Source organism: Semicossyphus pulcher, unplaced genomic scaffold (assembly GCF_022749685.1).
Source record: "Semicossyphus pulcher isolate SPU_LCO1_2020_fin unplaced genomic scaffold, fSemPul1.0.p SCAF_37, whole genome shotgun sequence".
Taxonomy (NCBI): domain Eukaryota; kingdom Metazoa; phylum Chordata; class Actinopteri; order Labriformes; family Labridae; genus Semicossyphus; species Semicossyphus pulcher.
The window spans coordinates 744,938-767,055 of NW_027211712.1; the positions used below are offsets into that span (position 1 = coordinate 744,938).

Below are 22,118 nucleotides of genomic sequence, written 5' to 3' on the forward strand. Positions count from 1 at the left end.
TTGGTTGATCAGAGTTTTTTTTTAACGCTGTGTCTGCTCCTTCAGAACATCAACACAAACTTCAACCCTGCTGCTGGAATGTTTACATTTTTCAACCTCAGTTTAAATGAAACCACATCAACCCTCAATTATCCTTTTCAGGGACTCTCACCTTTGCATCATGGATCCCTGAAACCTCCTCAAAGGTCTTCTCTCCCACCATGACAGCAGCGAGGTTGGCGGTGTAGCTGGACAGCACAAGCAGACAGAAGATTGCCCACAGGTTCATCAGGAACCGACCAGTCCAGCACTTTGGGGTCTTGGAGGAGACAGTGCGTCCGAACAGGATGGCGTAGCACAGGTTCAGAGCCGAAGAGTACGAGAACACCCTGACCCTGTTGCGTCCATGAGGCGTCATGCCGTACGGACTCTTCCACTCATACAATGTGAGGAAAAGCGCTGTGATGTGCAGTGCCAAGAAGATGCCCACCCACATGGACCAGTGCAGGGGCCACATGAAGGCTCCAATGGGGGCCGCCGTGTCCTTACTGCGCACCAGGATACCCAGGCTGGTGGAGAAGAAGGGTGAGGTGAAGTCGATGACACGGCTCCGCGCTGAGTTAATACTGAAGGAGGTGACAGCCATGTCTGCAAGTCCGTTCAGAAGATCCCCCACCAGCCCGGTCCAGCGCCCCCCCTTCCATGCACCATACTTCCCATCTCCAACAATGTAGAGGTCGAACTCGAAGCCCAGGTCCTCAGCCAGCTTCTCCAGCAGGTCGATGCAGTATCCATAGCAACACTTGGTGAACTCTGCTGGCAGGAAGCTGCTGTTCCCCCCCGCTACCTCCCTGAAAAACCTCTCCAGGGTCTCTGAACTGTTTGTGCTGGCGTCCAGGCAGAACTGACCAGCTGGGCAGCTGCCCTCATCATCCACGTCCCGCGTGAACACAAACGGATGTTCCACCAGTGTCACCACACGGACCCGGCTCTCAGCCACCGGCATCCCCGCCCTCCAGCGACCCTTGGTCCTCCCGCCCATCCCCTCTGTCCTGTGGGGAGGTTTGGGTCCCTGCCAGACCCCCTGGTCCTCCACCTGCAGCTGGCCTCCCTCCCAGCTACCCACAGTCACCCAGGTGGGCTGACCCAGTGCGTCTCGCCGCAGGCTCCAGATGTGGAACCGCTGCGAGGTCAGAACCTGAGATTGATTCTGGTGGACTCGGACCAGACCTGTTAGACCAGAGAAAGACGTGTTGGACAGGAACCTGTTGGACAGACATCAGAAGTGGTATTTAGTACTTAAAAATACCCCCCCCCCCCCCCCCCCCCCAAGACACTAAAACATGTTAATGGTTTATGGTCAAACTGATGTGAGCACCTCTGCTCCATTTACAAATGTTTCTGCTCCTTTAACTCCATCACAGCTGATTGGTGTGGATTAAAGTGGAAGCAGACTGATTGAATAAAAGATAAAACCCTGCAGCATGAAGAGCTGAAAACAGATGAGGAGACTGAAACCTTCCCCACATGAATACATCTCAAAACAGGAGAAAACAAGCAGCAGCTCTAAGAGTTAGTTTGAGCTTTTCCTCCATAGAAATTGACTGACGGGCAGATTTTTTAAAGAAAGATATGAAAAGACGGACATTTTCTCACACTTCACATCTCTATTATTTCAATATCACCACCTGATGGGCAGATTGTGTTGGATGTTGAATATCTGTGATCCTTAGAGGAGGTTTCTGCTTCTTCTATCAGCTCATTTTATTTGCTGATGTTAAATCAGGAAGGAATCAGTATTCATCGGCTCAGGTGTCAGTTTGATGAGTCAGTCTGTGATCTGATTTCATATTAACACTCTGAACTTTCTGTTCCTCTTCACACTCTTTCTTTTCTTTGGTTCTTTTCTTCTTCTGCAGCAGATAATCCCTCCTCAGAGGTTTATATCTTTGCGTGTAATTTCATTTACTAAGAATGCGTTTGATCTTTTTCTGTCAGTGAACTGAACACAGCAGTTAAACCTTTTATCCTCCTCAAACCGGCGGCCCGTATTCTTCAAACCTGCTGCCAGACTGTCAGACACGATGACTGACTCTGCTGCAGCTCAGAGAGTTTCAACATGCAGAGTTTCCTGCAGCCCGCAGCATTCCCTGCGGGTGGCAGTGTTTCCTGCAGTGTTTGCTGCAGCTGGCAGTGTCTCCTGCAGCCCGCAGCCTTCCCTGCGGGTGGCAGTGTTTCCTGCAGTGTTTCCTGCAGCCCGCAGCGTTCCCTGCGGGTGGCAGTGTTTTCTGCTGGTGGCAGTGTTCCCTGCGGGTGGCAGTGTTTCCTGCAGTTGGCAGTGTTTCCTGCAGTGTTTCCTGCAGTTGGCAGTGTTTCCTGCAGCCTGCAGCGTTCCCTGCGGGTGGCAGTGTTTCCTGCAGCCTGCAGTGTTCCCTGCGGGTGGCAGTGTTTCCTGCAGTGTTTTCTGCAGTTGGCAGTGTTTCCTGCAGTGTTTCCTGCAGCCCAGAGCGTTCCCTGCGGGTGGCAGCATTCCCTGCAGGTGGCAGTGTTTCCTGCAGTGTTTTCTGCAGTTGGCAGTGTTTCCTGCAGCTGGCAGTGTTTCCTACAGTCTTTCCTGCAGCCTGCAGTGTTCCCTGCGGGTGGCAGTGTTTCCTGCAGTGTTTTCTGCAGTTTGTCCTGTAGCTGGCAGTCTTCCCTGCAGTGTTTCCTGCAGCCTGCAGCGTTCCCTGCGGGTGGCAGTGTTTCCTGCAGTGTTTTCTGCAGTTTGTCCTGTAGCTGGCAGTCTTCCCTGCAGTGTTTCCTGCAGCTTGCAGTCTTTCCTGGCAGTGTTTCCTGCAGTGTTTCCTGCAGTGTTTCCTGCAGCTGGCGGTCTTCCCTGCAGTTTTTCCTGTAGCTGGCAGTCTTCCCTGCAGTGTTTCCTGCAGTTTGTCCTGTAGCTGTTAGTGTTCCCTGCAGTGTTTCCTGCAGCCGGCAGTGTTTCCTGCAGTGTTTCCTGCAGTGATTCCTGCAGCTGGCGGTCTTCCCTGCAGTTTTTCCTGTAGCTGGCAGTCTTCCCTGCAGTGTTTCCTGCAGCTTGCAGTCTTTCCTGCAGTTATTCCTGTAGCTGGCAGTCTTCCCTGCAGTGTTTCCTGCAGTTTGTCCTGTAGCTGGCAGTCTTCCCTGCAGTGTTTCCTGCAGCCGGCAGTGTTTCCTGCAGTGATTCCTGTAGCTGGCGGTCTTCCCTGCAGTGTTTCCTGCAGCTGGCAGTGTTTCCTGCAGTGTTTCCTGCAGTGATTCCTGTAGCTGGTGGTATTCCCTGCAGTCTTCCCTGCAGTGTTTCCTGCAGCCAACAGTTTTCCCTGCAGTGTTTCCTGTAGCCGGCAGTCTTCCCTGCAGTGTTTGCTACAGCTGACAGTGGCTGCTTCTCATGGCTCTTAAATTTCGTCTTAGTCCCTCTCACCAGAGATACATGGAGAGACGCGAGGAAACCAAGAGAGGAGAGAGGAAACGAGGGAAAGTTTTTTAAGAGACATGAGACGTCCTTTCCGATGAAGCGGCACGTGCAGCGTTGTCTGTTTGTGATGACCGCGTCAGCTGATCACTGCTGGATCAGCTGTCAGTCTGCTTTAACAGCTGTTTGTGTCTGCACACATGTGCTCTGTATTCATTCTAATGCAACACACAATAACAGTGTTTCCTCTCTGTAACCTGTTACCTGTGTAACAAACACCTGCACATGAAGAACAGGCTGCAGTCTGTGTTCCTGCTGCAGAGCCAGACGGACATTTCTTACAGCACTGTGTGTTTATATTATTTGTTCATTATTTACATCTTTGGTCACTGATCATCTGATGTGAATTCATTGTTTAATAAGCCCAATAAATTCATAGAATCAGATCTCTATCAATTTTCAATTTCAATTTTATTTATTTTATGTTTTATTTCATTTACATAAAGTTATGATCAATATTTCGTTCTAAACGATCTCAGCTTGTCAGATACCAACTCATTATACCGACGTTGTTTATAGTCTGTTTCAAGGCGCCCTGTAAAGTCTGTTTTAAGGTCCGCTTCTTCCTCTCTGCGATATGAAACTCCAGTGATGTTGTGAAGTTTCACATAAGTCCGATCTGCTGCAGCGTCCAATCACTAACTGATCTGTAATAAGGGGGCGTGTCGGCCAGTAAAAGACTTCCGTGGAGGCTGCTCTCGTGTATCCTCGCTTATCGCTCCTCAGAACTCCCTCCTCTCTCCTCGCTCCTCGCTCCTCCGAGCAGCGATAAGAGCTTTGAGACGGTCCTCAATATGGCAGCCCTGGAACTACTTCCAGTTCGAGCGAGGAGCGAGGAGCGAGGAGAAATCACATAAGAGACTTGGGATGCAGCCAGTACGTCCAGAAGATTTTCCTGCAGTTCCTCAGTTCTTTTCATAACATTGGACAACAAAGATTTTTGGTTTGTTGAATAAATTCATAGGATCAGATTTCTAGCATGTTGTTAAAAGTATCTGTATTCAGCCCTGATCAGACCGAACACTTAATGTAGTTTGTCTACTTTAATTAGAAAGCCTCTAAAAACAACTTCATTTAAAGGAACACTGAGGTTTATCATGTATGAGCTGTCTGATATGATCTGAGTCCGACCGCGGACAAAGTAAGCATCACCTAGAGTCACAATGGAGACATTTAAGGGACAGAGAGAGAGAGAGAGAGGGAGGGAGAGAGAGAGAGGTAGGGAGGGAGAGAGAGGCAGAGAGAGAGAGAGAGACAGAGAGAGGCAGAGAGAGAGAGAGGCAGAGAGAGAGAGAGAGAGAGAGAGAGGCCGAGAGTGAGAGGGAGAGAGAGAGAGAGAGAGAGAGGGAGAGAGAGAGGGAGGGAGAGAGAGAGGCAGAGAGAGAGAGAGAGAGAGAGAGGGAGAGGGAGGGAGAGAGAGAGAGGGAGAGGCAGAGAGAGAGAGAGAGAGAGGGAGGGAGAGAGAGAGAGGGAGAGAGAGAGAGGCAGAGAGAGAGGGAGGGAGAGAGAGAGGCAGAGAGAGAGAGAGAGAGAGAGAGGGAGAGGGAGGGAGAGAGAGAGAGGGAGAGGCAGAGAGTGAGAGGGAGAGAGAGAGAGAGAGAGAGGGAGAGAGAGAGAGAGAGGCAGAGAGGGAGAGAGAGAGGGAGGGAGAGAGGGAGGGAGAGAGAGAGGGAGAGAGAGAGGGAGGGAGAGAGAGAGGCAGAGAGAGAGAGAGAGAGAGAGAGGGAGAGGGAGGGAGAGAGAGAGAGGGAGAGGCAGAGAGAGAGAGAGAGAGAGGGAGGGAGAGAGAGAGAGGGAGAGAGAGAGAGGCAGAGAGAGAGGGAGGGAGAGAGAGAGGCAGAGAGAGAGAGAGAGAGAGAGAGAGGGAGAGAGAGCTCTGTAATAAATCTCCTCATAAATAAAAGTTAAACCTTCATCATAATTATTTTCACACAGAGAAAAAACACACTGACTGTATTAATAAATGTGTGTGTCTGTGTGTGTGTGTGTGTGTGTTTTCTGTTCCTCCAGTCTGAACTCCTCCCACCTGAGAGGTAAGGATGGAGGAATCAAAGTCCCAGCTGTGTGAGCATGAAGGTGATTAACATGCAAACAGCTGCTGCAGAAACATGTAAATATTTCAGTTTGTCTGATTAAACTCTGCTGCAGCTTCATTCACTAATCACAACATTCAATCTATTTATATCAGCAGCTGTGAATGCTGCTCCTCTCCACCAGCTGCTGCTCATGTGAATCTGTTTACACTTCATGTTATTACATCCTGCAGACACAAAGAAGCTTCATCTCCGTTTAACATGATAACATTAAAAACATAAAACATATAAGATCTATAAAGTCTGAAGGAAAGCAAAACTGGGAATATAACAGAATATATAATATGACTTTTTTTTTGTTTAACATAACAATAACAATCATCAATCAATATGTTAGACTGAGCCGCCCATTTCATAGTGTTGCTTCTTACCTGGACAGGTAGTGTCCTGACGACGGCACCTGGTGTTTGTCAGGCTTGTCGTAGCAGTTCACCATGTTCTGAATCAGAGCCAAGTCCGGTCTCACCATGGTTGCCGCAGCAACGGCCCTGGTGACGAGCTGCAGAGCGTCTCTGACATAGAAATCGAGAGGTTTCCTCTGCACCTCTCCGTAGGCCAACAGGCCGAGGGGCAGTCCGATAGCGTGCAGTGCATCGGGGCTGAGCGGCTGGCCAAGAACCCAGTGCATCATCGGTAACGTGAGTCCCAGGTCCTGGGCACTGCGCAGAACCGCCGCTGCGCACTGTGGGTCGGCTCCAAACAGTAGCACTGACGCTGGTGAGGACTGGTTCTGTCTGAAGTGCTGGGACAGGAAGTCATGGATCTGAGTATCATCATGTGAAGACTGCGTCAGGTTCAACACGGCGCGCAGGTGCCAGGTGGCCCTGCCTCTGCCATCCCATGATGCACTGCTCCTGCTCCGACCGTCCAGGAGCTGCAGGAGACCTCTGGACTCCTCCCAGCCCTGACACAGAACCACAGTACCCTCCCTCCACCCGGACCGCTGCAGAACCGTCAGCAACAGATCGGACAGACTGGACTCTGGAACACCTGTCACCATCTGCAGGTGGAACCGGTTCTACTCAGGACCAGGAGGAGAATCAGGAGGATAACCAGGAGGAGAGCCAGGAGGAGAATCAGGAGGATAACCAGGAGGAGAGCCAGGAGGAGAATCAGGAGGATAACCAGGAGGAGAGCCAGGAGGAGAATCAGGAGGATAACCAGGAGGAGAGCCAGGGGGAGATCCAGGAGGAGGACCAGGAAGAGGACCAGGAGGAGAACAGAATTGGAACATGTCAGAGTGGATCAGAGATCAATAAGGAAATCATGAAACGTTAAATCAGAAGTCCTGTGACGTTCCCAAACCTACGGAGAGATAATGAATCAGAAACTGTTTCAGGATGTATTCCTGCCCTCACGGCTCTCAACACAAACATCCTGGCCACATGCTGGCGCTGTTGTGATGGTTTTCTGAGATCCTGAGGGTTAAATGAGTCTGATGTCTCTAACAGTGTTAGACCCGTCCACATGTTCGATCTAACAGGAAAGAGTTTTTGTGCTTTTCTGGTGTTGAGACGAGTCACAAACTAAATTTAAAGACATCAGACTCAAAAACATTAAGAGGGAAATTAATGAAAGTGAAACATAACGATACTCTAGTGTTGAAACATGATGTCATCGTGATGTCATTAAGCATGTTTACATCAGAAGAACGCTGCAGTTTGTCAAATTAACTGTTTAATGCAGAAAATATTCATGTCTGTGAGAGCGATTTAATAAACAATATTAATGCTTTTATAGTTAAAACCAGTTCGACTTTTGGCTCATTTTACATTAAACACAGAAAAACACCAACATGGTGTGACAAAGAACAGTTCTGCCCAGTGTTGGCTAACTTTAAAAAGTAACACATTACATTACTGCGTTACCTCCTGAGGAAAGTAACATTAGATTACTTTTGCCTTACCAAAAATTAATCCCCCTTTGCGACACGTTCCACAGGTGTGTTATATCATCAGGACGTGTCGCCTGCTGTACGTCTACCTTTGAATGTATCGACTCTACCGTCTCTGTGTCGCCTCGTTTATGGCCCATAATCTGTAACTCTGCAGCCTGACAACAGGACTGACAGACACAGTATAACCTTTACAGCTCTTTATGATGCTCACAGTCTGACAGTGAACTGGGCAGAGGCATACAGTATTAGGCACAGCTGTTTCCATGACAACAACACAGGCTCTTAGTTTCACCAGTGTTGTGGAGCTGTGTTTAGCTGCAGATGCTTCTTCACGTTTGAAGTCGAGCTCTTCACAGCTGACGAGCACTTCTCCTCCAGACACAGCTAACATTTCACCATCATGTTGTTCTCGTCCCTTTCACCCAAACATTCAGAATAATGTGAATATTTACACAAAATAAACGCCGTCCTCTAAACTATAAACTATTATTTGTTGGGAGGCATCTTTGGCTCAGCGGGTCTCCCACTAATTAGAAGACAGGCGGTTCGATACCTGGCTTCTCCCTATGTTGAAGTGTACAGCAGGTACAGCCATCAGTGTGAGAGTGAATGAGTGAATGTTGTAGAGTAAAGCACTGTGATTGGTCTGAAGAATATAATAGTTCTATAAAAGAGCTTCCATTAACTTTGATAACTTAAACCTCACTAAGAATCTGGAGCTGTTTTAATGTCTGACGTAATAAATCTCATGTTTGTTTAACGTGTGAACTTGTTTATATTCTTATTGTGTGAGCGCTGCTTCCTGTCTCTTCTTCTGTTTCCTGTTTTCAGTCTGAAGGTCAGATTAACCTGCGGCTCGTTTCTCTCCGACATCAAACAAATTCATTCTGCCTCAAACAACTTGATTCTCTGAACGCTCGCTTCACACCGGCGAGTCTCCCTGCAGACCGAGCGTCTCCCAAACTCCCCCCGACACTGAGGAGATGAAACTGAGATTACTACTCCCCCCCGCCCCTCCCTTCTATGAGTGCAGGAGGAGAAATAGATCTGTTTCAGTTGGATTCTGTTTGATCAATGGGAGAATCAGTGATGTCATCAATCACAGGTGTGAGCAGACAGAGAAGAATGTTTCTACTTGCTTTCACACATCCCATCATTAACATGAGCCAGAACTACTTTACACTGTGTAACCATGGCAACCACATAAACCACACCTGATGTCAAACATTCATTGTTCCAAGAAAAGCCTGAAAGCAGCGTCTCAAACAACAGGACCCATAGGTGAAGATGATCCTGCCTGTTCAAACATTTCCTGTTCGAACACTTCCTGTTTGAACACTTCCTGTTTGGAAACATCCTGTTCAAACACTTCCTGTTCAAACACTTCCTGTTTGGAAACATCCTGTTCAAACACTTCCTGTTCGAACACTTCCTGTTTGGAAACATCCTGTTCAAACTAAAAATAATATTTCAACACACTGTACACGGACGGACTGCTGGAGAGAGCGAGGGGAAGAAATCAAATCAAATCAAATTTTATTTGTATAGCGCCAAATCATAACCAGGGTTATCTCGAGACACTTTACAAAAAGAGCAGGTCTAGACCGACTCTTTGTTAAGTTATTTAAAGAGAGGCCCAACATGAATCCACCATGAGTAGCACTTAGCAATTCGGCACATTGGCAAGGAAAAACTTCCTTTTAACAGGCAGAAACCTCGAGCAGAACCAGACTCATGTTGAACAGCCATCTGCCTCGACTGGATGGGCCGAAAATGGGATAATAGGAGATGCAGGATAGAGACAGGCAAAGAGAGCAACAACAACATATGTTCTTGTTACCACAACAACATATGTCCTTGTTACATGAACAACAACAGACACATACTTATGGTTACAATGCCAATAATAGTGGTAGACTAGGGTGAAGATTGGCTAAATAAATAAATAAATAAATAAATTAGCGAGAGAAGCAGAGTAATGATAAAGGCTGAGGTAATCGTAACTGTAACAGTTGAAGTCAACAGGTCTACTATTAGCATTAGCAGCAACAATAATGATACTATGGGGAAGGCTGATGTTAGTAGTTGTTGCAGTCGAGCAGGTCCACAGCAGCAGGTGGTCTGCAGCAACGATCCTCAGGAACCTTCAAGACAAGGGAGCACAAGAACTCCCGGGAAGATATGTGGTTAGTAATGTTAATGGGGCCAGAAGATACAGAGTTAATGAGCTGCATTAATATGACAGAGAGAGAGAGAGAGTCAGAGAGAGAGGAAGAGAGAGAGAGAGAGAGAGAGAGAGAGAGAGAGAGAGAGAGAGAGAGAGAGAGAGAGTCAGAGAGAGAGGAAGAGAGAGAGAGAGTCAGAGAGTCAGAGAGAGAGAGAGAGAGAAGCTTGGTGTGTCAGATCCCCCCGGCAGTCTAAACCTATAGCAGCATAACTATGGGCTAATCCAGGCCTGAGCCAGCCCTAACTATAAGCTTTGTCAAAGAGGAAAGTTTTAAGTCTACTCTTAAAAGAAGAGAGGGTGTCTGCCTCCTGGACCCTGACTGGTAGATTGTTCCAGAGGAGGGGGGCCTGATAATTGAAGGCTCTACCTCCAACACTACTCTTAGAGACTTTAGGTACCACAAGCAGGCCTGCATCCTGGGAGCGCAATGTTCTAGAGGGGTAATATGGCACTATGAGCTCTTTAAGATATGATGGTGCCTGACCATTAAGAGCTTTGTAAGTAAGAAGAAGGATTTTAAATTCTATTCTAGATTTTACAGGAAGCCAGTGCAGAGAGGCTAATACAGGAGAGATGTGATCTCTCTTCCTAGTTCTTGTCAGCACACGTGCTGCAGCATTTTGTACCAGCTGCAGAGTTTTTAGTGACTTATTAGGGCAGCCTGATAGTAACGAGTTACAATAATCCAACCTGGAAGTAACGAATGCATGGACTAGTTTTCCTGCATCGTTTTAAGACAAGATGTGTCTGATTTTTGCTATGTTGCGAAGATGAAAGAAGGCTGTCCTTGATATTTGTTTTATGTGGGAGATGAAGGACATATCCTGATCAAACAGAACTCCCAGATTCCTAACAGTAGTGCTGGATGCCAGGCTGATGCCATCTAGGGCAGCTATATCATTAGAGAAAGAGTCTCTGAGGTGTTTTGGGCCGAGCACAATAACTTTAGTTTTGTCTGAATTAAGTAGCAGAAAGTTTCTAGTCATCCAGATCTTTATGTCCTTAAGGCATGCTTCTAGTTTAGATAGCTGATTGGTTTCGTCTGGCTTCATAGATAAGTATAATTGAGTATCATCTGCATAACAATGAACATTAATGGAGTGTTTCCTCATGATATTACCCAGAGGAAGCATATATAAGGTAAAAAGAATCGGTCCGAGCACAGAACCTTGTGGAACTCCATGACTAACTTTGGTGTGCATAGAGGACACATCATGAACATTAACAAACTGAGATCGATCTGATCAATAAGATTTAAACCAACTTAGTGCAGATCCTGTAATGCCAATTAAATGTTCTAATCTCTGTAACAGGATGTGATGGTCTATCGTGTCGAAAGCGGCACTAAGATCTAACAGGACGAGTACAGAGAGAAGTCCTCTGTCTGAAGCAGGAAGTAGATCATTTGAAACTCTCAGTGCTGTCTCAGTGCTGTGGTGGACTCTAAATCCTGACTGAAAGTCCTCAAATAAACTGTTGTTATGAAGAAAGTCACATAATTGATTAGCGACTGCTTTCTCAAGGATCTTTGAGATAAAAGGAAGGTTAGATATAGGTCTATAGTTAGCTAAGGTGCCTGAATCTAGGGTAGGCTTTTTAAGAAGTGGCTTAATTACAGCTAGTTTAAAAGACTGGGGTACATAGCCCGTCGATAAAGACATATTGATCATATCTAGTAAAGAAGTGCTGATTGAGGGAAAGACTTCCTTAAGCAGCTTGGTTGGAATCGGGTCTAAAAGACAGGTTGATGGTTTAGATGAAAATATCATAGAATTTAGCTCAGGAAGGTCAACTGGAGAAAAACTGTGTAAACATCAGGTGTGTGAGCAGTTTCCAAAGATACATCTGCAGCAGGTAACGGCAGGAGGTTACAGAGTCTCTCATTTTGTTGTCATTAAAGAAGCTCATGAAATCATCACTGCTGAGGCCTATAGGAATACTTGGCTCAGTGGAGCTGTGACTCTCTGTCAGCCTGGCTACAGTGCTGAAAAGGTACCTGGGATTGTTTTTATGTTCTTCTATGAGGGAGGAGTAGTAGACACCTTGAGCATGCCGTAGGGCCTTCCTGTATTTATTAAGACTATTTTGCCAGGATAAACGAGACTCTTCTGTTTTGGTGGATCGCCACATTCTTTCAGATTTACGCCACATTTGCTTCAAGTTACGAGTTTCTGAGTCATACCATGGAGCTAGCCTCTGTCGTTTAATAATCTTCTTTTTTAAGGGGGCAATCGAGTCTAGAGTACTTCTCAGCAAACCTGCAGGACTATCAACAAACTGATCAAGCTGAGAGGGACTAACATTAGCATCAGAGCTTTCTGTAGTAAACAGATGTGGTAAAGAATTGTTTCCTTAAATTTAGCTACAGTCCTATCAGACAAACATCTTGTGAGTACATTTTTGTTAACTGGAGAGTAGTCGGTTAATAGGACATCGAATGTTACTAAATAGTGATCTGATAAAAAGAGGATTTTGTGGGAAGACAATTAAGTTTTCAGTTTCAAGGCCATAAGCTAGAACAAGGTGGAGGGTGTGGTTAAAGCGGTGAGTAGGCTGGTTTACACTTTGAGTGAAACCAATAGAGTCCAAAAGGGACATAAATGCCATGCTAAGACTATCATTGTCAACATCTACATGAATACTGAAGTCCCCTACAATAATTATTTGATCTGAACTCAGGACTAAATCTGATAAAAACTCTGAGAATTCAGTTAGAAAATCAGAGTATGCGCCAGGAGGGCGGTATACTATCACAAATAAAACAGGCTGTAAAGGTTTACACGCTGGGTGTGAAAAACTCAGAACAAGGCTTTCAAAAGAACTGAAACTAAGTTTGGGTCGAGGGTTGATTAGAAGACTAGAACTGAAGATAGCTGCCACTCCACCACCTCGACCAGTGTCTCGAGGAATATGAGTATTAAGATGACTGGGAGGAGTGGATTCATTTAAGCTGACATATTCTTCCTGACACAGCCAAGTCTCAGTTAAAGAGAGTAAATCAATATGATCATCTGATATCAGATCGTTCACTAATAGAGCTTTAGATGACAGGGATCTGATATTTAACAGACCACATTTAATTCTCATATTTTTTGGCATAACTTTGGTTGTTGTTTTAATTTTTATTAAATTTTTTTGATTTGCTCCTTTTTTATTTGAGTTTGAATTAACTGTAATAACAGGCCTGGGTTGGGGGGCAGACACAGTCTCTATAACATGAACATTGTGGCTGGGAAACTGCTCACAGGGAAGCTCAGAGGAGTGTGTAGGACTACAGCTCTGCCTCCTGGTCTCAACTCTGGTTTGTCAGGTTTTACGACTAACAAACTTAGCCATATTACGAGACAAAAGAGCTGCACCATCCAAAGTGGGATGAATGCCGTCTCTTCCGATAAGACCAGGCTTTCCCCAGAATGTCTGCCAGTTATCTATGAAGCCCACATCGTTTGCTGGGCACCACCTCGACAGCCAGCGGTTGAATGATGACATGCGGCTATACATGTCATCACTCGTCAGATTGGGCAGGGGTCCAGAGAAAACTACGGAGTCCGACATCGTCTTTGCAAATGCACACACCGACTCAACATTAATTTGAGTGACTTCCGATTGACGTAACCGGGAGTCATTAACGCCGACATGAATTACAATCTTATCAAATTTACGATTATCCTTTGTCAGCAGTTTTAAATTGGACTCGATGTCGCCCACTCTGGCCCCAGGAATACATTTCACTATGGCCGCTGGCTTCGCTAACTTCACGTTTCTGACTATGGAGCTGCCAATAACCAGAGTTGGTTTCTCAGCGGGTGTGTCGCTGAGTGGGGAAAACTTGTTCGAAACGTGAAGTGGTTGGTGGTGAACCGTGTGCTTCGTCTTGCGGCTATGCTTCCCTCTGAGAGTAACCCAGCCACTGCATCCCGGCTGCTCGGGAGTTGCCGGGGGAGAAGCTACGCTAGGTCGGCCCGCACCGGCTACTGGCCCTGGGGGCTTGCTGCTGATTACAGCAGCTAGCGATGCTTGGTTTTCCAAGGTGCGGAGCCGCGTCTCTAATTCCGTGATCCTCACCTCCATAGCTCCAAAAATACTACATTTCATACAAGTACCCTTATCCGTAAAGGAGGTCGAGGTAGAGCTAAACATCTGACACACCGAACAGGGCAGATCAGGAGAGCAGGAGGGAGAAGGAGAAGACATTTCAATTGATTAAGCTAGCTGCTAAGCTAACGGCTAAGCGAGTATAAAGTTAAGGGAGAGAGAGGGCACATACTGGTACACATAAGAACAGAAGTGTGGACACAAGAGGAGAACTGAAGTAGCTCTGTGTAACTCTCAGGTTTATCACTGAAGTGTTTGAACTAGACGGCAGCCTGGAGTCTCTGTTAACAGAGACAGAAGGAGTGACAGAGTCAGACAAGATGATGATGATGGTGATGATGATGGTGATGATGGTGATGATGATGATGATGGTGATGAAGGCTGTCCTGTGTAATCCCTCTGACCTTCTCTCTCTGTCTGTGCTGATGAAATATTGATCCGAGCTGTGACACTCTGACCCCCCCAGAGACCGGCTGAACACCTGGACCCGGACCAGGACTGAGGACCTGAATGAAAACAGTCTGAGGACAAACAACTGACACACCATGACGATGTGTTTGAGGTCAGCTCGACTTTTATTCAAACAACACAAGTTTTAATTCAGCTGCTTTGCCATTTTTCCTGAGTTCCCTGAATGCAGCATCATCTCTCGGTCAGGTTTAGCTTCACAACAAAGATTCACACGTTCACTCTCACTCCTCTACATCACACAGTCAGTATTCGGTCCACAATGATATAAATACATCTAGTTATTGATTTAATATTCAGAGTGTGAGCTCACCTGTTTCCTGTTGACAGATTCTGTGAGACGTTCAGGGTCTAACAAATGAAAATGTCAGACCTTGTGTGTTTTGACAGTCACTTGATACTTTATAATGTTTCATTATTACAGGTGATATTCAGGTGTGTGTGAGCAGAGAGGAGGATTTTAAACAGTCTAAAGTTTCATCTCACTAAAAGCTCCAGATTAAACAGATCAATGAGTCCTTCTGGCTCTCATCCAGTCACATCCATCACATCTCTCGAGAGAGCACCGCTGTGTACATCCAACATCACTGCTCAGCCAATCACACGGCCCACAGCCAGCTGGGCCCAAGAACACCTTCCACCAGACCTAGTTCGACAGCATCAGACGACATGAGACACTCGGGTATATACTCCCCTCATTAGGACGTCAGAGATCCTCTAGTCTGGATATACTCTGTAGTCTTAAAGTTTTTCTTGTTGTTTGTAACAAACTTTATAAAAACTGTAAACCTGTCAAGTGTGATGATGTGTTGTTGTTGTGTCGTTGCAGCTAACAGCTGTTAGCAAGAAGCTAGCTGCATCCAGAGGAGGAGCTCTCACTCTGATGTTTATTTATGAACCAGAGTCCTAACACAGAGAGCAAAGCCTGCTGGGAGAACAGCTGCTCCGTCTCTGCTTCATACAGAAACATTAAACTCAGGAAGAAACTTCAATCAGCTGACCAGCAGCCAATCAGCTGTGAGGAAGACCAATCAGAGTGGTCTCTTTATCTGTCTCTCATCCATCCATTGTTTATACCGCTTATCCTGTTCAGGGTCGGGGGGGCTGGAGCCTATCCCAGCTGTCATTAGGGCTAGAGGTGGGGTCACACCTGGACAGGTCACCTGTCAATCACAGGACTGACACATAGAGACAGACATGCTCAAATTCACACCTACGGTCAGAGTCACCAGTGAACCTAACGAGCATGTCTTTGGACTGTGGGAGGAAGCCGGAGTATCAATCAATCAAATCAATCAAATTATTTTATATATTATTTGTATAGCGCCAAATCATAACCAGAGTTATCTCGAGACACTTTACAGAAAGAGCAGGTCTAGACCGACTCTTTGTTATGTTATTTAAAGAGAGGCCCAACATGAATCACCATGAGTAGCACTTAGCAATTCGGCACATTGGCAGAAAAAGAGAGAGAGAGAGAGAGAGAGAGAGAAGCTTGGTGTGTCAGATCCCCCGGCAGTCTAAACCTATAGCAGCATAACTCTGGGCTGGTCCCAGCCTGAGCCAGGCCTAACTATAAGCTTTATCAAAGAGGAAAGTTTGAACTCTTAAAAGAAGAGAGGGTGTCTGCCTCCTGGACCCTGACTGGTAGATTGTTCCAGAGGAGGGGGGCCTGGTAATTGAAGGCTCTACCTCCAACACTACTCTTAGAGACTTTAGGTACCACAAGCAGGCCTGCATCCTGGGAGCGCAATGTTCTAGAGGGGTAATATGGCACTATGAGCTCTTTAAGATATGATGGTGCCTGACCATTAAGAGCTTTGTAAGTAAGAAGAAGGATTTTAAATTCTATTCTAGATTTCACAAGAAGCCAGTGCAGAGAGGCTAATACAGGAGAGATGTGATCTCTCTTCCTAGTTCTTGTCAGCACACGTGCTGCAGCATTTTGTACCAGCTGCAGAGTTTTTAGTGACTTATTAGGGCAGCCTGATGGTAACGAGTTACAATAATCCAACCTGGAAGTAACGAATGCATGGACGAGTTTTTCTGCATCGTGTTGAGACAGGATGTGTCTGATGTTTGTTGCGAAGATGAAAGAAGGCTGTCCTTGATATTTGTTTTATGTGGGAGATGAAGGACATATCCTGATCAAATAGAACTCCCAGATTCCTAACAGTAGTGCTGGATGCCAGGCTGATGCCATCTAGGGCAGCTATATCATTAGAGAAAGAGTCTCTAAGGTGTTCTGGGCCGAGCACAATAACTTCAGTTTGTCTGAATTAAGTAGCAGAAAGTTTCTAGTCATCCAGATCTTTATGTCCTTAAGGCATGCTTCTAGTTTAGATAGCTGATTGGTTTCGTCTGGTTTCATAGATAAGTATAATTGAGTATCATCTGCATAACAATGAACATTAATGGAGTGTTTCCTCATGATATTACCCAGAGGAAGCATATATAAGGTAAAAAGAATCGGTCCGAGCACAGAACCTTGTGGAACTCCATGACTAACTTTGGTGTGCATAGAGGACACATCATGAACATTAACAAACTGAGATCGATCTGATCAATAAGATTTAAACCAACTTAATGCAGATCCTGTAATGCCAATTAAATGTTCTAATCTCTGTAACAGGATGTGATGGTCTATCGTGTCGAAAGCGGCACTAAGATCTAACAGGACGAGTACAGAGAGAAGTCCTCTGTCTGAAGCAGGAAGTAGATCATTTGAAACTCTCAGTGCTGTCTCAGTGCTGTGGTGGACTCTAAATCCTGACTGAAAGTCCTCAAATAAACTGTTGTTATGAAGAAAGTCACATAATTGATTAGCGACTGCTTTCTCGAGGATCTTTGAGATAAAAGGAAGGTTAGATATAGGTCTATAGTTAGCTAAGGTGCCTGAATCTAGGGTAGGCTTTTTAAGAAGTGGCTTAATTACAGCTAGTTTAAAAGACTGGGGTACATAGCCCGTCGATAAAGACATATTGATCATATCTAGTAAAGAAGTGCTGATTGAGGGAAAGACTTCCTGAAGCAGCTTGGTTGGAATCGGGTCTAAAAGACAGGTTGATGGTTTAGACGAAGATATCAGAGAATTTAGCTCAGGAAGGTCAATTGGAGAAAAACAGTGTAAACATCAGGTGTGTGAGCAGTTTCCAAAGATACACCTGCACCAGGTAACGGCAGGAGGTTACAGAGTCTCTTATCTTTAGGATTTTGTCCTTAAAGAAGCTCATGAAATCATCACTGCTGAGGCCTATAGGAATACTTGGCTCAGTGGAGCTGTGACTCTCTGTCAGCCTGGCTACAGTGCTGAAAAGGTACCTGGGATTGTTTTTATGTTCTTCTATGAGGGAGGAGTAGTAGACACCTTGAGCATGCCGTAGGGCCTTCCTGTATTTATTAAGACTATTTTGCCAGGATAAACGAGACTCTTCTGTTTTGGTGGATCGCCACATTCTTTCAGATTTACGCCACATTTGCTTCAAGTTACGAGTTTCTGAGTCATACCATGGAGCTAGCCTCTGTCGTTTGATAATCTTCTTCTTTAAGGGGGCAATCGAGTCTAGAGTACTTCTCAGCAAACCTGCAGGACTATCAACAAACTGATCAAGCTGAGAGGGACTAACATTAGCATCAGAGCTTTCTGTAGTAAACAGATGTGGTAAAGAATTGTTTCCTTAAATTTAGCTACAGTCCTATCAGACAAACATCTTGTGAGTACATGTTTGTTAACTGGAGAGTAGTCGGTTAATAGGACATCGAATGTTACTAAATAGTGATCTGATAAAAGAGGATTTTGTGGGAAGACAATTAAGTTTTCTGTTTCAAGGCCATAAGCTAGAACAAGGTGGAGGGTGTGGTTAAAGCGGTGAGTAGGCTGGTTTACACTTTGAGTGAAACCAATAGAGTCCAAAAGGGACATAAATGCCATGCTAAGACTATCATTATCAACATCTACATGAATATTGAAGTCCCCTACAATAATTATTTGATCTGAACTCAGGACTAAATCTGATAAAAACTCTGAGAATTCAGTTAGAAAATCAGAGTATGCACCAGGAGGGCGGTATACTATCACAAATAAAACAGGCTGTAAAGTTTTACAGGCTGGGTGTGAAAAACTCAGAACAAGGCTTTCAAAAGAGCTGAAACTAAGTTTGGGTCGAGGGTTGATTAGAAGACTAGAACTGAAGATAGCTGCCACTCCACCACCTCGACCAGTGTCTCGAGGAATATGAGTATTAAGATGACTGGGAGGAGTGGATTCATTTAAGCTGACATATTCTTCCTGACACAGCCAAGTCTCAGTTAAAGAGAGTAAATCAATATGATCATCTGATATCAGATCGTTCACTAATAGAGCTTTAGATGACAGGGATCTGATATTTAACAGACCACATTTAATTCTCATATTTTTTGGCATAACTTTGGTTGTTGTTTTAATTTTTATTAAATTTTTTTGATTTACTCCTTTTTTATTTGAGTTTGAATTAACTGTAATAACAGGCCTGGGTTGGGGGGCAGACACAGTCTCTATAACATGAACATTGTGGCTGGGAAACTGCTCACAGGGAAGCTCAGAGGAGTGTGTAGGACTACAGCTCTGCCTCCTGGTCTCAACTCTGGTTTGTCAGGTTTTACGACTAACAAACTTAGCCATATTACGAGACAAAAGAGCTGCACCATCCAAAGTGGGATGAATGCCGTCTCTTCCGATAAGACCAGGCTTTCCCCAGAATGTCTGCCAGTTATCTATGAAGCCCACATCGTTTGCTGGGCACCACCTCGACAGCCAGCGGTTGAATGATGACATGCGGCTATACATGTCATCACTCGTCAGATTGGGCAGGGGTCCAGAGAAAACTACGGAGTCCGACATCGTCTTTGCAAATGCACACACCGACTCAACATTAATTTGAGTGACTTCCGATTGACGTAACCGGGAGTCATTAACGCCGACATGAATTACAATCTTATCAAATTTATGATTATCCTTTGTCAGCAGTTTTAAATTGGACTCGATGTCGCCCGCTCTGGCCCCAGGAATACATTTCACTATGGACGCTGGCTTCGCTAACTTCTCGTTTCTGACTATGGAGCTGCCAATAACCAGAGCTGGTTTCTCAGCGGGTGTGTCGCTGAGTGGGGAAAACTTGTTCGAAACGTGAAGTGGTTGGTGGTGAACCGTGTGCTTCGTCTTGCGGCTATGCTTCCCTCTGAGAGTAACCCAGCCACTGCATCCCGGGAGTTGCCGGGGGAGAAGCTACGCTAGGTCGGCCCGCACCGGCTACTGGCCCTGGGGGCTTGCTGCTGACTACAGCAGCTAGCGATGCTTGGTTTTCCAAGGTGCGGAGCCGCGTCTCTAATTCCGTGATCCTCCATAGCTCCAAAAATACTACATTTCATACAAGTACCCTTATCCGTAAAGGAGGTCGAGGTAGAGCTAAACATCTGACACACCGAACAGGGCAGATCAGGAGAGCAGGAGGGAGAAGGAGAAGACATTTCAATTGATTAAGCTAGCTGCTAAGCTAACGGCTAAGCGAGTATAAAGTTAAGGGTTTAGCAGATATGACGCTAATGCAACAACGAGAGTGCTTGATGAAAACTAGTGTCTGTTTAAGTACACAGCAGCTGAATAACCACAGTGATGATAATTACAGCAGATTAATCGATTTAGCTCGAGCTCTAGCAGCAGCTACAAACAGCACAGGACAACACAGTAGCAGCGAGAAAACAGGAAATGACGCAATACGCTCACCTGACGCAATATGCTCACACCTAGCACATAGCACCTTAACCTATGAAAAGTGTTAAAATGCACTTCTTTTGGTGAGAGGAGGTCGAAAACAGCAGAGTACTCGGAGCGAACCCATGCATGCATGGGGAGAACATGCAGACTCCAAACACAAAGGCCCACTACGTCTGAACCGGGACTCAAACCAGGAACCTCCAGGCTGTGAGGCAACAGCGCTAACCACTGCACCACCATGCCGCTCTACTCCGAGCTCCCCCCAGATCTCCGAGCTCCTGACCCTATCTCTAAGGCTGAGCCCAGACACCCTCCGAAGGAAACTCATTTTGGCCGCTTGTATCCGCGATCTCATTCTTTCGGTCATTACCCAAAGCTCGTGACCATAGGTGAGGGTTGGAACGTAGATCGACTGGTAAATCGAAAGCTTTGCCTTCAGGCTCAGCTCCCTCTTCACCACCACAGTCCGGTACAACGCCTGCATTACTGCTGATGCCGCACCGATCCACCTGTCAATCTCACAATCCATTTTACCCTCACTCGTGAACAAGACCCCGAGATACTTGAACTCCTTCGCTTGAGGCAGAGACTCACTCCCCACCCAGAGGGGGCAATCCACCGGTTTCCGGCAGAGAACCATGGCCTCAGACTTGGAGGTGCAGACTCTCATCCCAACCGTGTCACACTCGGCTGCAAACCGCCCCAATGCCTGCTGGAGGTCCCAGCCTGATGAAGCCAACAGGACAACATCATCTGCAAAAAGCAGAGATGAAATCCTGAGGTCCCCAAACTGGAAACCCTCCTCCCCCCGGCTGCACCTTGAGATCCTGTCCATGAATATCACAAACAGCATCGGTGACGGGGGTCAACCCTGGCGGAGGCCAACACACACTGGGAACGTGTTTGACTTTGTGCCGAGGATGCGGACACAGCTCTCACTTTGGTTATACAGCGACCGGATAGCTCGTATCAACGGCCCCGGTACCCCATACTCCCGCAGTACCCCCCACAGGACCACCCGGGGGACACGATCATAAGCCTTCTCCAAGTCCACAAAGCACATGTAGACTGAATGAGCAAACTCCCATGCCCCCCTAAGTAGCCCTGCCAGGGTAAAGAGCTGGTCCACTGTTCCACGGCCAGGTCGGAATCCGCATTGTTCCTCCTGTATCCGAGGTTCGACAATCGGCCGGAGCCTCCTTTCCAGCACCCTGGAATAAACTTTACCCGGGAGGCTGAGTAGTGTTATACCCTGATAGTTGGGACACACCCTCCGGTCCCTCACTACACGTCTAGGTTTACCAGGTCTGTCCCGCAGCCTCCCCCGCCATCTGATCCAACTCACCACCAGGTGGTGATCAGTTGACAGTTCTGCTCCTCTCTTCACACGAGTGTCCAAAACATGCGACCGCAGATCTGATGAAACGACCACAAAGTCGATCATTGATCTGCGGCCTAAGGTGCTGTGGTACCAGGTACACTTATGAGCAACCCTATGTTCGAACATGGTGTTTGTTATGGACAATCCATGACGAGCACAGAAGTCCAATAACAAAACACCACTCGAGTTCAGATCAGACAGGCCGTTCCTCCCAATCACCCCACTCCAGGTTTCTCCATCATTGCCCACATGAGCGTTAAAGTCCCCCAGTAGAACTATGGAGTCCCCAGATGGGATCCCTTCCAGGACCCCACCCAGTGACTCCAAGAAGGCCACGTACTCCGAACTGCTGTTCGGTGCATAGGCACAAACAACAGTCAGAGCCTTCCTCTCTGCAACTTGCAGTCGCAGAGAGGCGACCCTCTCGTTCACCGGGGAAAACTCCAACACAGCAGCGCTCAGCCGGGGGCTTGTGAGTATCCCCACACCCGCCCGACGCCTCTCACCCTGGGCAACTCCGGAAAAGGTGAGAGTCCAGCCCCTCTCCAGGATTCAAGACCTCCTGCTCAAAACAACCCTGATCCAGTATGAGATGCTCGTGTTCATCCAAACATTTATCATAACACAATTCAAATCTGGTTAATCTGCCAACCATAAACATATGCAGTGAATTGTTGAATTTCCGTGCTCGTGGGGCAGAAATGACCAGGAGACATCATTTTGTTTGGGGCTCTTT

At 46.4% G+C, this 22,118-nt stretch overlaps 1 protein-coding gene across 1 annotated transcript in view; it reads right to left on the reverse strand.

The window, feature by feature from the left end:
* The window catches only part of grin3bb (glutamate receptor, ionotropic, N-methyl-D-aspartate 3Bb), a 53,076-nt gene that overhangs the window by 10,747 nt on the left and 20,211 nt on the right, over positions 1 to 22,118 (reverse strand). The window contains exons 2-3 of the mRNA XM_069679233.1: positions 5,934 to 6,580; positions 152 to 1,244 (exon numbers count right to left, since the gene is read on the reverse strand). Coding sequence (XP_069535334.1) covers positions 152 to 1,244; positions 5,934 to 6,580 — 1,740 coding nt within the window. The remainder of the gene's footprint in view (positions 1 to 151; positions 1,245 to 5,933; positions 6,581 to 22,118) is intronic.